Source organism: Notolepis coatsorum (genome assembly GCF_963971535.1).
Source record: "Notolepis coatsorum genome assembly, contig: SCAFFOLD_554, whole genome shotgun sequence".
In the NCBI taxonomy this organism is placed as follows: Eukaryota; Metazoa; Chordata; class Actinopteri; order Aulopiformes; family Paralepididae; genus Notolepis; species Notolepis coatsorum.
Window position 1 is genome coordinate 104736 of NW_028169573.1, and position 17054 is coordinate 121789.

Here is a 17054-nt window from a genome sequence, read left to right on the forward strand (position 1 = left end):
CAGTGCACACCGGGCATAATTGTTGTTTAATTTCCAAGATTAACTTGTCAATTTGACCCCAGTCTAGCTCTCTAGTAGCTCTCAACTTTAAACCTTAAAAATATGAGACACATCCTGGATTCAACTCAATAGAATTAACTACTGTAGACATCCTATCTGACCTAGTCCGGCTCTGACCTAGTCTGGTTCTGACCTAATCTGGTTCTGACCCAGTCTGATTCTGACCTAGCCTGGTTCTGACCTAGTCTGGTTCTGACCTAATCTGGTTCTGACCCAGTCTAATTCTGACCTAGCCTGGTTCTGACCTAGTCTGGCTCTGATTCTGACCTAGTCTGGCTCTGACCTGGTTTCCAGGGATATTGATGTGGGCCATCAGGTCCTTGGCGGCGCTGCGGAGGTCCTGCAGGAGTCGATGTGGAGCACTCTGCACATCCTGGTCCATCTCCAATGACTCCTCCAGAGAGCTGAGGGCTTGTAACCACTGCCATTCCTCCCTGAGATGCACACATAGGGTTAAATGCGTGTTTTACTTTGGTATTACACTCACAGAATAGTTTTAGATCACTTTTAATAGTGTCTGAAAAGCACACTGCTGTAAACTACTAACGAGTGGGTCGCAGTCAACCGGCACATGAACTTTAGAGGTGGTGTAAACGCATACAAAATCAACAGAGACACACGGAGCGCAGCCCTCACCTGGACACGTTGGCGTTGTCGCGGATCTTGGCGTGACACAGGACGTTGGGCAGCTTCTGGGGCACCAGGGCTCTGATCTGGTCCACTGAGGTGCACAGCTTCAGGTAGCCCAGGTACAGGCCCGGGGCCAGGAGCTTCCTGCTGCGTCTGTGGTAGGCCAGCTTCTCCTGGAACAGAGGCACGGGGACAGGGGTTAGGAGTCTGACCGCCCGCCGCTGTAGCTGACGCTGGATATTGTGGTCACTCTGAGCTCAGTGGGAACAAACGGTTTGATTGATTGAAAACTTTATTAACAGATTGCAGAATGGGTACAATACAGTACAGCTGAATACTAACAACTGCTAAGAGGATGAAGACCAGAAAAATACTTTCGTCTTGTTTACATCAGGGTCCTCCAGTGTGTGTGTGTGTGTGTGTGTGTGTGTGTGTGTGTGTGTGTGTGTGTGTGTGTGTGTGTGTGTGTGTGTGTGTGTGTGGAGGGGGGGGGGGGGGGGATTCAGCATGAATTAAAATAATGTATTTTCTGGGAACAAACTTTGTGTGTCCACGTACATTATCAAATATACACAATGGGCGGTCAGGTATCATTGTTATCTATAGTAGTTGGAAGTAAAATAAACCTTAAATAATAAAAATTTTCAACCATTTACAAGCTGCACCTAGCATGTTTAACACATTGGGTGCCATGCAGTATGCCCATCTTTACCACTCTCTGCCAGTGCTGTAACCCTATGGAGTGGCTCACCTTCTTTGCAGGGCTATAACTTTTTAAATATTATAGCTACAGGTATATCGACATTACTATGGCAGGGCTCTACAGTGCGACCATATTGCTCGCATATGCCCCTAGAAATATGTGTGTGCGAAACGGAAAAATCAATTACTCGCACGGTGTGCGACTCAAGATTACAGCCTCAATCGTGCTTTTTTCTCCGCTATAATCGCTCAAAAACTACAAGTCCCACATTGCACTCAAGCCAACGGTCCAATCACAGTAGAGTGACGTGACTGGTTTAAAAAAAAAAAGAGGAAATGACCAATCGGAAGCTCTCATTTTCTCTTTTACTTCCTGAGAGTCCGCCATTGCGATATGCGAGCGTTTTCTGAGACACAAGTAATATTAAGTTAATGTAATATTCTAGTCTTACCAATAGCAATAGATTTGAGAACACCTAGATGTATCGATAGCAATAGTAATATAATGTTAATGCAACAAAACGAATGCCTTGCTTTGTTAATCATAACGTTGATGCAGTAGCGTATGTCGTTGTGTTGGCTGTAACTGACATGAGAATAGCAACACTGTGTACACATTAAAATTGCTATAATCGATTCTAACATTTTCAAATCAATGCAGTTGAATTTTCCCCTTAGGATCGACGCATTGTTACCAAAGTAACTGGCCCACTGTGTATGTGTGTACAGCTAACTTGGCTAGCGTTATCAACAGCAGAGGTGGGCAATAGGATCCAGCTGCAGCGCCGGACGGCCAGAGTGCAAGCGGTGTGACGTAATTGGCAGAATCGACTGTCAATCAATGGTCTACCCTGACCAAACTCATAAAGAATGTTTCTGTACTGGAGGTGTACAGTATTTCAATGGGCAACCCTGAAAGGATTATTTTTCTAGAAGAGCAACACTAGCTCCCCCCTCTACTAATGGCCCTGGTGGTAATGCCAGTGTCTCCTTTTTGTTCAATGTCACTGCCTTTCTTATTAGGCCTAGTTGTTGGCTACAACTTTGCCACAGTAGGCATTAATCACTTAATTAATAGTTAAAATGTCTGTGTCCCATTCCCGTTTGTACATGCAGATACACACACACGCACACAGTGGGCCAGTGACTTTGGTGGTATGTGCTATTGCACAGATGTGTGTCCCGTTCCCGTTTGCACATGCACGCACAGTACAAATATACATTTATTTTTGAAAAATAAAAATAAACTCTGTTACTTGAAATATTTTCACTGTGCTCCTAAATATTTTTGGGTGCTCCTAAATTTCCTTGTGTGCTCCTAAATTTTTTCATTTAGGAGCACATGTGCTCCTTGGGAAAAAGGTTAGCGTAGAGCCCTGTATGGCCCATTCAACATCGGGTATCGATCGTTCCGGATGTGGGAACGTTATATTTTCCCAATCATACATTGTCGTGTTAGTACCGTCGAGAATATAAGTATGTTTTTAGACTGTATAGCAGTAATTCCTAGAATGCGCGCTATAGGCCCCGACGCGTATTATACATTATCGATTGGCGTTTCGTCCCTATACACGCTATATTAAAAATTTAAAATGCATATGATCGCTATACATTATGCTCCATCATGCGTGAAGGAAAGGGGGGGGGGGGTCGTTTATGATTCCTTGATTGTCACTAACGGCTTTCTTTAGTAAGACACCATACATTGATCGGACAGATTGCAATGAAATAAATGGACAATTGAGCTGGAAATAACGTTAGATTCCTCTTACCTCTGGCCGATGCGTGTGGAGAAAAAAAATTCCAATTATTTGACGTCGATCTGCTAGATAAATTTTCCGTTTGTATGACGCAATAAACGCTGAAAGCATATTGATTCTTGCGTCTCGAAAGCGATCCAATGCACTCGAGGTGTGTATATTGATCTACGTTACAAGATATCTCTGGCGGAGCCTTTTCCCCGATGCACCGAGCGCCACTTCCGGTTTAGAGTGGAGTGTAACTCGCCCGAAATCCACCAGGCGGCGGTATTGAGGTGTTGCAATATCAGACAGGGTCCAGCTGGCTCCCTGAGGCTTCCTGGATGAATTATGAATGCCAATAGCGAATAAAAGAAATAACAATCTTGGCACTCAACACATGGCGGCCAATAACGAGTATACTCGTTATTGGCAATTAATGTGTTAAGACACTGTATTTGTGGTTTGACATGCTAGGTGGTAAAGACCAGGCAGTGAGGTTTACTTAAGCCCAGGCTGCAGTGAGGTTTACTTAAGCCCAGGCTGCAGTGAGGTTTACTTAAGCCCAGGCTGCAGTGAGGTTTACTTAAACCCAGGCTGCAGTGAGGTTTACTTAAACCCAGGCTGCAGTGAGGTTTACTTAAGCCCAGGCTGCAGTGAGGTTTACTTAAGCCCAGGCTGCAGTGAGGTTGAGTTAAACCCAAGATGCAGTGAGGCTTACTTTGGACTTTAGTGGTGTTTACGCCTCAACTTTCTAGTGCCATTCTCCCCCAGACGTCTCTAAGCTGAAGAAGAGGATGTGTGGGGTTTACTAATGGCCAACATGTGCAGTTATGCATGAAATAAATTCTGAACAAATGCTGCTGTCTTTGAACTTTTGCTAAACACTGCTGGCTTTAGCTGCCAATATTTCTCTATAAGTGAAACATGAATGCGTACAAACTCAAGCTTGCGTTAAAGGAGCACTTAACCCAACATTTTTTATTTGTGTATCTATCAATTACTCGCCCCATGATGCCTTGGATTCATGATGTTTTTTTTTTCTACAATCTTCTTCATGAAGATTTTTTGATTTCACAGTGAACGTAGAATAAAAAAACTGTACAATACTTAATGAATTTAAGTTAATGGATATTGAAGCAAAACTATATCTAAACTATATCTGTTTACAAATTCCCTCACAACTTACTTAGTCATACAACCACAACAGGGAGAGACGTTTACCCTGTTCTGAGCAAACTCAGGGGATCTTAAGGACCAGCCAGTCACTACAACAGGTTCCATAGATACCAAAATTCCATTCCAATAATGATGTAGTATAATGAGGTAGCTTACCAATAAGGGCCTTAAAAAGTAACAAATACAGTACCAGCGTTTGTTGCGCCTCTCCATCAGCGAGGACCAAGTCCAACCAACCTTTTCATAAAGGACACAGTGATGAGTGTCGTACAGTATCTATCATTAGTGCTGAATCTAGGGGTGGGGATGGCGGTGATCAGGATGGTGGTAGTGATGTGGTGATGCTGGTATGGTGTAGGGTGATGATGATGATGATGATGATGATGATGATGATGATGATGATGATGATGATGATGATGATGATGATGATGATGATGATGATGGTGGTGATGATGATAGTAAGGCTAAGAGTTGTAGTGGTCAAACTGATGATGATGATGGTGGTGGTGAAGGTAGTGGTGATGAAGATAGTAAGGCTAAGAGTTGTAGAGGTCAAACTGATGATGATGATGGTGATGATGGTGGTGGTGAAGGTGGTGGTGATGATGATAGTAAGGCTACGAGTTGTAGAGGTCTAACTGATGATGATGATGGTGATGATGGTGGTGGTGAAGGTGGTGGTGATGATGATAGTAAGGCTAAGAGTTGTAGAGGTCTAACTGATGATGATGATGATGGTGGTCGTGAAGGTGGTGGTCATGAAGATAGTAAGGCTACGAGTTGTAGAGGTCTAACTGATGATGATGATGGTGATGATGGTGGTGGTGAAGGTGGTGGTGATGATGATAGTAAGGCTAAGAGTTGTAGAGGTCTAACTGATGATGATGATGATGGTGGTGGTGAAGGTGGTGGTCATGAAGATAGTAAGGCTAAGAGTTGTAGTGGTCTAACTGATGATGATGATGGTGGTGGTGAAGGTGGTGGTGATGAAGATAGTAAGGCTAAGAGTTGTAGTGGTCTAACTGATGATGATGGTGATGATGGTGGTGATGAAGATAGTAAGGCTAAGAGTTGTAGAGGTCTAACTGATGATGATGATGATGATGATGGTGGCATTGAGTGCATTGGCATTTCTGTGTTATGGTTGTGTTGTGACTGTAGAGCTGAAGTGGCTCCAGCCCGGGGCTGCTGTTCACAGTGGAAGTCGACCCTCCAGAAGAACCATTCAGCGCATTTCTACGGATTTCATCACACAATTTGTTCATAACCGGCCGCAAAACAAATATTTCTATGAACTGTGGTTTGTCAAAGGAGGCCTCCACTATTGTTTTGGAACCACAATCCCAAAGCGACTTCGACTGGAGACAAAACAACATAGCAGCGACGAGTATCGGGTTTAGCGGGGGGGGCTGCGCCGAGCCACACAGCCGGCACACACTGAACCACGGTCCCGGCTCTCCGGAAAAAGCAGACCTCGCTGAACAGAAGTGCAAAGCTACACTGCGTTAACGCAAACACTAACAACACCGGCGAGATAAGCATCCGTAAAGACCACAATACCCAACAGCTGAAGGACTCAAAATAAACGATCTACTGTAATTACTACCGTCCCAAATGAGCGGCATTAGGCACGGGGAGGGGATTCCGAGGTGAGACCACCGCGGTTCATGTTCGGTTGGCACGGGTCCACTCCTCGGGACCTGGCGTCTGGCATTTAAATGTCCCGGGAGCGGTGAGTCAGCTGGATATCTGTGTCCTCGGATAGAAAGTGACATTTGGGGGGGGAGAGGAGCGCTAAGCTGATTAACATGTGTGTCTAAATGGGAGGGAGCCCTGCTCTGTGTCGTACGACGGGAGTCATGATTGGAAGCACATTTTAATTTGAAGTCAGGGGGGCGAAGCGAGTTCTGGCAGGATGCTCCTAAGTCTTGCGTGGAGCCGTGACAGCTATAGCCGACGCCACATAGAACTTGTAAGTGGCTTTGGATAAAAGTTTCAGCTAAATGACTAAATGTAAATGTCCCACCTACACCGATTTGGGTCTATTTACAGACCTCCCCGTCGGAACACACTCTGTGTGTCGATGTTGTGGCAAGGACCTGTGAGCAGTGTTGTAGTACTCGAGGCCAGGGCCCTATTCCCCGTACCTGGTTCAACTAAGTCGATCAAGATGTCATTATCCAGATTCAGTTAACCCGATGTTTGAAGCCGGGATTTTCCTGTTCCTCGAAGGTGGATTCAGTCTCGTTAACTCAAGCCAGACTTGAGACCCAGGATAAGTGCGCGCGGCCGCTCCAGTTGAAAAGCCAGCACGTATCGATAGCAGAGATCCTGATTCTCTAGCGGCATTGATTGATTAATTGATTTAAAACTTTATTAACATATTGCAGTACGGCTCAATCGCCTCACCGACAAGTTAAATGCGTTATCTATAGGCTAATTTTAAGTCCCTCATTACCTCAATCAATCAGATTATATTTCTTTAAACTTGCCTGCTGGATTGAATAATCAAATGAGATCTTGCTAGCGAAAATAATTAGTTGAACTGTTATACAGAATAACGATACGGCTCTCTTCCCATTGATTGATGTATGGTCGATCTTTTACTTATCTCCACTGTGGTGTAACGGGTTCTTCTTTTGACTTTCACGCAGACGACCGGGGTTCGAAACCTAGTCTTCCCCTTCTTTTTGCGATGTAGGAATAATTCAATTTGGTGCACGTTGAGAGCTATATAAAGAATGACATCCTCAATGCATGTAGATTTATAATATTTTAACTTAAAACTAGGCTACTTTGGCGTATAATCATTAATATTATATTCCAAAAAATTATATTGGAAACACGGGGTTTCGAACACCGGTCGCTGGGTTGCCAGGATTGAGCACTACCGCTGCGCCACTGTGCCAGATGGGATAAATTCATTGTTTATACATTAATGAACGAGAGACCCGTGTTTAGAATATTCTTTATTTTGAATGAAGTTTTATCTCTTTATCCTCATTCATTAATGTGACGTCAACGGCTCATTCAATTTCTCAAATCCGTCAAACAGCGCATCTCATCAGACATCTTAATCCCAGTTACAATTAAAATAACCACATAATGTGTACATCGCACCGAGCGAGCGCCACGGTATATATAACGTGCATTATTTAGGACAAAGTGAATTTAGTATCAGCATTTTGGGTCTATTTTACATTTCAAAAGCCCCCTCTGGAAGAATGGAGCACAAAAACGTAATTCAGAATGGTATAATGCAGATCGTAGACTGTGGGAATAATTTCAGGAAACGGGCTGTCACTTCTTTGCGGGGGCGTGGCGATGGTTCATCCGGCTAACTTGAACTTAAACCCTGCTTTCGACCAGGCTCAAACTTTTGGATCTGTTGTCATGGTGATTTGGACAATCCAGGTACGGGGAACCGGAAAGTCCGGCTTAAGTCAGACTTCACCGAAAGTTATCCGGCTAACTCAGTTATCCAGGTACGGGGAACGGGGCCCTGGGACTCAGACTCGAGTTCGAGTCCTGGACTGATTTTCAGGACTCGTGACTCGACTTGGACTTGAGCATTGACTGCATTCGGACTCGGAAGGTGCAGACAAGGATTCGGACTTGTTCATTGATAAATACAGTTATTCCTTTTTTTTTTTGCCTAATCATTTGGCATACGGTATTGATGGCTAGTGCATTTGTTTGGTTATTGTGTCACAAAATAAATAAACTCCCTTTGAAACGGTGGCCGCTGTGTCATTTATGTTTAATGTAGACCTTTCTTTATTTGTATGTCAGCTCTTTGACTGCCAGAGTGGAGTGGACTCAACCTTGATGACTTGGACTCGGACTCGGACTAGGGTAATGGGGACTCGACTCTGACTCTGGCTCTTCTTTGGTGACTCGGACTTGGACTCGAACACTGGGGACTCGAGACTCGACTTGGACTCGAGATTTAGTGACTCGACTACAACACTGCCTGTGAATAAGGTTTTCACCCACCTCCAACATCACCATCACCACCACCACCATCACCACCTCCACCTCCACCATCACCACCACCTCCACCACCACCATCACCACCTCCACCATCACCACCACCACCACCACCTCCACCACCTCCACCATCACCATCACCACCACCACCATCACCACCTCCACCTCCACCATCACCACCACCACCACCTCCACCACCACCATCACCACCTCCACCATCACCACCACCTCCACCATCACCACCATCACCACCACCACCACCTCCACCATCACCATCACCACCTCCACCATCACCACCTCCACCATCACCACCTCCACCATCACCACCTCCACCATCACCATCACCACCACCACCTCCACCACCTCCACCTCCACCACCTCCACCATCACCACCTCTACCACCACCTCCACCATCACCACCATCACCACCTCCACCACCACCTCCACCTCCACCACCTCCACCACCTCCACCTCCACCTCCACCACCACCACCTCCACCACCATCACCTCCACCACCACCACCTCCACCACCACCACCTCCACCACCACCTCCACCACCACCACCACCACCTCCACCACCACCTCCATCATCACCACCTCCACCACCACCACCTCCACCACCACCACCTCCACCACCACCACCTCTACCACCACCTCCACCACCACCTCCACCACCACCTCCACCATCACCACCTCCACCACCTCCACCTCCACCACCACCTCCACCTCCACCACCACCACCACCTCCACCTCCACCACCACCACCACCTCCACCACCACCTCTACCACCTCCATCATCACCACCTCCACCTCCACCACCACCACCACCTCCACCACCACCACCACCTCCACCACCACCTCTACCACCTCCATCATCACCACCACCACCTCCACCATCACCACCTCCACCACCTCCATCATCACCACCACCACCTCCACCATCACCACCTCCACCACCTCCATCATCACCACCACCACCTCCACCACCACCACCTACACCACCTCCACCACCACCACCACCTCCTCCACCTCCACCACCTCCACCTCCACCACCTCCACCTCCACCACCACCACCTCCACCACCTCCACCATCACCACCTCCACCACCTCCACCATCACCAAAATCAAATCAAATCAAATCAAATTTATTTATAGGGCCCGACAACACACGTTAATGTCCCCATGGGCCGTACAGGTCTTCTTTAAACAAGTCAAGAAGACAACATAACAATAAGTCAAGAACAGAACAAGAACACCATAGGGTCCAAACATTTTTTAGATGAATGCAAATAAATGAAAGAATGCAAGCACTCCCAGACATACCCCACGCGAAGGTAAGGAAAAACTCACTAAAACCTAACAATAGGGAAAAAAGCTCCACAGGCAATGTGGAGGAGAGAAACCTTAGAAGGGCCGTTCAAGGGGGGATCTCCCTTCTTAAGGCCTCTGCATGCTACAGCAAATTCAAAGCAACTTCGACACAACATCGACAAAGCAACGGTGTTGCAGACACTCTACCTTTATGCTTCTGCAAAATCAACGCGCAGCCTATGTAACATTGTACCCCGTATGTAGCTAGGTTCCCTAGATAGATGACGCTTCCCTTCTCAACCAACCCATTGATAAAATCAGAAAAATAAGCATAGTTTTTACTTCCGGGCGGGGGGTTTCAAAATAAAAGAGCGAGTCTAAAAGCACCGTAAATACGTTTATTTTTTACAATATCTAACGTTACACGAACCTAAACTAATCTAAAGTTAGTTTAGGTTCGTGTTAACGTTAGATTATGTACAAAATAAACGTATTTCCGGTGCTTTTAGTCGTCGCTCTTTTATTTTGAAATTCCCCGACCGGAAGTATTATAGTGTCTGTTGCTAGCAGCTTAACCTTTGTCAGCCGGTTCTTTGCTTTTTAACGTAACTTCATTCGTTTCCAATGGAGAGGAGAGAAAGACCGGCTCACATGCAGCTCAAACTACCTATTGGAATAAATTAATTGATTGATGTTTAACTTGTCCCTGTGTGTGTCCAGTCATTTCGACTAGCAAACGTTGTATTTAACGTTAAAGTTACCTCAGGATACCATTGTATTTAGTAATGCTAGCTGGCTGGCTACAGCTTTATTTACTAAATTATGGAGGCTTTTTTATCGTCAAGGTAAGAGAGGATTTGTCATGATCAACTGAAGGCGTATGCTATGGAACAATATGTGCTTGGGTTTTCAGAAAAAGGCCAGCTATGTGACGCTAATTATTTAGCATCAACGCTGGCTGGCTACAACAATGGCGGATGGTATTCTCTGCGATACCTATATTATTCTATGACAGCCCCGCCCCCATTCGCTAACCAACCAATCACTGCTACGCAATATCAACGCAACGGTTGTTTAGGTTAGATTTTGGAGACATGTACGCAGATTCCTCGCAACACAGTCTACAAGACCCTAAACAACAACCGCGCTGAAATCGCGCTGATGTTGTGTTGAAGTTGCTTTGAAGTTGCTGTAGCATGTAGAGGCCTTTAGATGTCGGTGATAGTAGTGTTGCAGACGGACAGTTGGTAAGCATGCACTCATGTGTGTGGTGAAACACAGATGAGTGCATGCAATAGCAACTGTACATTTTGAAAAATTAAAGATGGTGATGATTAAAAACCATCACCACCTCCACCATCACCACCTCCACCACCTCCACCACCACCACCACCACCACCACCACCTCCACCTCCACCACTACCACCACCTCCAGCACCCCATCCTCCACCTGCTTTGGTTCTTCTCTGCATTGTATGCAACTACTTGAGTGTTGTATTCTGCAAGTAACTATGGGGGATTTGTTCACAGTGCTTCCTGCTGCTCAGTCTCAGTGATGCTGTGATGCTTTATCTTCTGTGTAACGTGTTATGCTTTAGCCTCTCTTGCAGCAGAGAGCACCTCTAAGAGTAGAACCGTACCGCCAAGACTAACTGTATTGCTGTTGCCATTTATTCTGCAGTATAATAAATGGTTAAACTAATTAACTATTGTTAATAAACTCCCTTTGAAACGGTGGCCGCTGTGTCATTTATGTTTAATGTAGACCTTTATAATATAATATAATATAATATGTTTAATAATGTTTTCTGTGAATGGGAGTTTCAAAAAACAGATCAGACCTATGCCAGTAAGGAAACACTTTTGCCTTTCGGGGTATTTTGTTTTGGAACACTTTCCAATAAGCTGTTTCATCTTGCAGAGTTTATTTTTTGGGGTAACACAAAAATGCGAGCCTGAAAAAAACAATAACAACTCATAACTATAACCATAACCGCTGTTGACAAACGCCATTCCTCACAACAATGGCAACAGCCTATCTCCAAAACAACAGCAGAAAGGAACACATTTCTGGGGCGTCTGGGTGGCGTAGAGGTAAAAGCACTCGCCTACCTCCTCAGAGACCCGGGTTAAATTCCCGGTGTCAGCGGTATCTCCGACTCGGTCCCTACGAACGCGTGGCAGTGTTCACAAGTGGGAAGGGTATGAGAGGGTATGAGTCCTGGTCGTTACAATAGTGACTCCTACTGGTCGTTCGCTGGCCTGTTCAGCAGGGAGGGGATCTGAAAAACGCTCTCCCAGTGGTTTGAGACTAAGTGTTTAGTCAGGTGAAAACACGTAGCTGGTGACTCCACATGTATTGACAGAGGAGACATGTGGTAGTCTACACCCTCCCCAGACTGACAGAGGAGACATGTGGTAGTCTACACCCTCCCCAGACTGACAGAGGAGACATGTGGTAGTCTACACGCTCCCCAGACCGACAGAGGAGACATGTGGTACAGTAGTCTACACCCTCCCCAGACTGACAGAGGAGACATGTGGTAGTCTACACCCTCCCCAGACTGACAGAGGAGACATGTGGTAGTCTACACGCTCCCCAGACCGACAGAGGAGACATGTGGTACAGTAGTCTACACGCTCCCCAGACCGACAGAGGAGACATGTGGTACAGTAGTCTACACGCTCCCCAGACCGACAGAGGAGACATGTGGTACAGTAGTCTACACCCTCCCCAGACCGACAGAGGAGACATGTGGTAGTCTACACCCTCCCCAGACTGACACAGGAGGCATGTGGTACAGTAGTCTACACCCTCCCCAGACTGACAGAGGAGACATGTGGTAGTCTACACCCTCCCCAGACCGACAGAGGAGACATGTGGTACAGTAGTCTACACGCTCCCCAGACTGACAGAGGAGACATGTGGTACAGTAGTCTACACCCTCCCCAGACCGACAGAGGAGACATGTGGTACAGTAGTCTACACCCTCCCCAGACTGACAGAGGAGACATGTGGTACAGTAGTCTACACGCTCCCCAGACTGACAGAGGAGACATGTGGTACAGTAGTCTACACGCTCCCCAGACTGACAGAGGAGACATGTGGTAGTCTACACCCTCCCCAGACTGACAGAGGAGACATGTGGTACAGTAGTCTACATGCTCCCAGACCGACAGAGGAGACATGTGGTACAGTAGTCTACATGCTCCCAGACCGACAGAGGAGACATGTGGTACAGTAGTCTACACGCTCCCCAGACCGACAGAGGAGACATGTGGTACAGTAGTCTACATGCTCCCAGACCGACAGAGGAGACATGTGGTACAGTAGTCTACACGCTCCCCAGACCGACAGAGGAGACATGTGGTACAGTAGTCTACACGCTCCCCAGACCGACAGAGGAGACATGTGGTACAGTAGTCTACACGCTCCCCAGACTGACAGAGGAGACATGTGGTACAGTAGTCTACACGCTCCCCAGACCGACAGAGGAGACATGTGGTACAGTAGTCTACACGCTCCCCAGACTGACAGAGGAGACATGTGGTACAGTAGTCTACACCCTCCCCAGACCGACAGAGGAGACATGTGGTACAGTAGTCTACACCCTCCCCAGACTGACAGAGGAGACATGTGGTACAGTAGTCTACACCCTCCCCAGACTGACAGAGGAGACATGTGGTACAGTAGTCTACACGCTCCCCAGACCGACAGAGGAGACATGTGGTACAGTAGTCTACACCCTCCCCAGACTGACAGAGGAGACATGTGGTAGTCTACACGCTCCCCAGACTGACAGAGGAGGCATGTGGTACAGTAGTCTACACGCTCCCCAGACTGACAGAGGAGACATGTGGTACAGTAGTCTACACGCTCCCCAGACTGACAGAGGAGACATGTGGTACAGTAGTCTACACGCTCCCCAGACCGACAGAGGAGACATGTGGTAGTCTACACCCTCCCCAGACTGACAGAGGAGACATGTGGTACAGTAGTCTACACGCTCCCCAGACTGACAGAGGAGACATGTGGTACAGTAGTCTACACCCTCCCCAGACTGACAGAGGAGACATGTGGTACAGTAGTCTACACGCTCCCCAGACCGACAGAGGAGACATGTGGTACAGTAGTCTACACCCTCCCCAGACTGACAGAGGAGACATGTGGTACAGTAGTCTACACGCTCCCCAGACTGACAGAGGAGGCATGTGGTACAGTAGTCTACACCCTCCCCAGACCGACAGAGGAGACATGTGGTACAGTAGTCTACACGCTCCCCAGACCGACAGAGGAAACATGTGGTACAGTAGTCTACACGCTCCCCAGACTGACAGAGGAGGCATGTGGTACAGTAGTCTACACGCTCCCCAGACCGACAGAGGAAACATGTGGTACAGTAGTCTACACGCTCCCCAGACTGACAGAGGAGGCATGTGGTACAGTAGTCTACACCCTCCCCAGACTGACAGAGGAGGCATGTGGTACAGTAGTCTACACGCTCCCCAGACCGACAGAGGAAACATGTGGTAGTCTACACCCTCCCCAGACCGACAGTAGGTCAGCACAATGACCAGGACTGCGACATATGCAGGGAATTGGCTAAATGACTAAATTGGTGAAAAAAATGGCAGAAAAAAAGAAAGCAAGAAAGGAACACACTCAGTATATGTGGTCGTTACATATTACATATTATATATTATATATTATATTACACATTATCTTTTACTTTCCTTTACTGGTAGAATCTATAATGCTGTCAAACAGCGACCTCTAGGCTCAGGTGCACCTCTTGGTGTTGCACCTTGTTTACATTTGTTTGTTTGGGTTGGAGTTAAGTGGAGATAGGGGATATATAATATATAGTAACTTATTGTACTAAATATATATGTATACATATTTATATATATATATAGCTATATAGTACTATACTGTGGGCACTGACTGTGGGCAGCGCACACACATCAACCCACACATCAGACCAAGCAGGGTTTTTTTGCCCAGAGGTCGCTGTATGACGACGTTGCAGATTCTACCCATCTAATTAATTAATTATTTGACTTATTACTCCATAAGAAGAGTAATTAAAGGTGCTCTAAGTGGTATGCTATTGTTAAAATAAGTGTTAAATAGCCCTACATTCTGACAGCCGTCACTATATGATATGTTTGGTCAGTAACATGGGTCTCGCAGTCCCTCCGCTCTGAAGTAACCACAACAGTAATTCTCTGGTATCCCTTCCCACTTTATCCAATCAGGAGAGAGAACCCTAGATATTTTACTTATTTCAAAAAACCCTGCCAAGTCAAATTAGCTGGCAGATTGTTTCACTTGTTTCAAGCACATATTTGTTTTTATTTCTTAATTTCAGAAATAAGAACCATTTTTGCAGTGTGGAGTTCTCTCTCCCGAGTTGGATACAGTGGGAAACGGGATACCAAGAAAATGAATGTTCTGTTTACTGCAGAGCAGGACACTCTATATCAGTGGTGGCTGTTGGAATGTAGAGCTATTATTTTTAAACATGTAAACCACTTATTTTAACAAAGGAAATACCCCTTACAGGACCTTTAGGTCACACCACTCGCTGCGTTACTTTCGGGTTATAAGTTATTCCTCAGCAGAGCTGTTGCTCTCCGGGGGAGGAGAGTGTGACAGCCAGCAGTCAGCAGTGACCCTCCAGCGTCTCCTCGCTCATCCAGAGACCACACTTCAGCTGACTGCCAACAAACAGGAACCAGATGGGAGGATGACGAGCACGGGGGCAGACTAGAGGTCTCTCTCACTAGGCCCATTACGCAGCCGAAAAGGAAGGAATCACATTCGCTGGAATCCATGACCAGTATAGAGGGAGTGATAAGGTATTGTAACGCAGGTAGCCCCTTATGTGTGACATCGGTCATGGGATTTCTTAAATTCAGGAACAACAACGCCTTACATTACTGTACTATATAGGAAAAGGTCACGTGATTATAGTATCGTGTCCCTCCCCCAAATACTGACTAATACACATGTGTAAGGACATGGTTTAGAAGTCAGGCACATAAGAGGCGGCTACGTGGCGTAGTGGGCAAGGCGCTCGCCATGAATGACGGAGACGTTGGGCTTGCCTGTTCGAGCCCAGCGCTCCACATTGCTTTCAGTTTAGCTGGTCGTTCATACTAATACACATTGGCCGTATTAGGGGGTGGGAAACTGATGGGTGGGGATCGGGCGTTGTGGACAGCGACTCCTACAGGTCGGTTGGTGCGCCTGCGCAGTAGAATCAGGAAGTGTCGGGGGCAGCGTGAGCCTCCCACGCGTTACTCCTCGTCACTGAGAGATCGAGCTGCGCAGGTGAAAAGATGCGACTGCTGTTACCTCGAGTACCGGAGGGGACTTGTGCTATGTATGACTTAGTCCACATTGCAGCCGGCTTGTGGGAGGCAAGAAACAGCGTTCGTGACAGGGGAGGGTTGAATTGGATGATACGAAATTGGGATGGGAGAAAATATAGAAAAATGGGAGAAAAAGTGGATCAAAAAAAGAAGTCAGGCACATAAGACAAGATAAGACAAGATAAGATAAGGTAAGATACGATAAGATAAGATAATATGATAAGATATTACTTTATTGATCCCCTTGGGAGAATTCGGTTGTCATAGTAGCATGGGGGAGGGGAGGTACAGGTATGGCCAGGGTAATAAATAATAATAGAAAGACACAAATATAGGCAATAAAAGTAAATCTGAATATAAAAATAAACAGTGTAAACAATATAATTAACTCAATAATGCACTTCTTTTTCACGTGTGGTACGGTATCGATACCAATTTCAAGGCATCAATAGGTATCCGAACCCATAACGCAAAGATATACAGTAGTGATTCCTTCATAAAGCTCTTTTTTATACTATTATATGTTAGATTATTGGTTGCCAAGTCATACTGTATATAGCAGATTGTCTCAATTCCTTGTAAGAATCATATATGTGGATTAACTGCCATATGTTTTACATCAAATGTTTTGCTGGACCATAAAGAAAAAAGGCTTACAAATGTTGGGATTCTTCACCGCGGGAATCTCAGATCTTTCCCGGTAGTTTATGGACATTTGTTATTGAGGAAAATCGACTGATTTACGGTCTGATTCACGGTCAGCGGAAGGCGCGGACTCACGTGCAGCGTGATGAGGAGCGTGTCCAGGGCCGTGGGCTCCTCCGGGGACGAGACGGACTTGCGCTGCAGCTGCAGCTTGCAGAGCTGCGTCCAACGCACGCCGTCCGGACTGGGACACGTGTTCATGTCCCGCAGGAGGACCAGGAGGGCGTTGCCGTGCTTGTCTTTGATCGGCTCGAAATACACCTGGCCCAGGTCCTGAGTTCCCAGCATGCCCTGGGAGGGGGGGGGGGGGGGGCAGGCGATACCGGTGTTATAAATTACATTCGGTGGGGAGTTGTCATA

The 17054-nt window shown here is 46.5% G+C and overlaps 1 protein-coding gene across 1 annotated transcript in view; it reads right to left on the reverse strand.

Moving 5' to 3' along the window:
- Positions 1-17054, reverse strand: part of ankfn1b (ankyrin repeat and fibronectin type III domain containing 1b) — a gene marked incomplete at both ends in the record, with an annotated part of 39257 nt that overhangs the window by 10226 nt on the left and 11977 nt on the right. The window contains 3 exons of the mRNA XM_084339542.1: positions 344-494; positions 697-863; positions 16770-16985. Coding sequence (XP_084195668.1) covers positions 344-494; positions 697-863; positions 16770-16985 — 534 coding nt within the window. The remainder of the gene's footprint in view (positions 1-343; positions 495-696; positions 864-16769; positions 16986-17054) is intronic.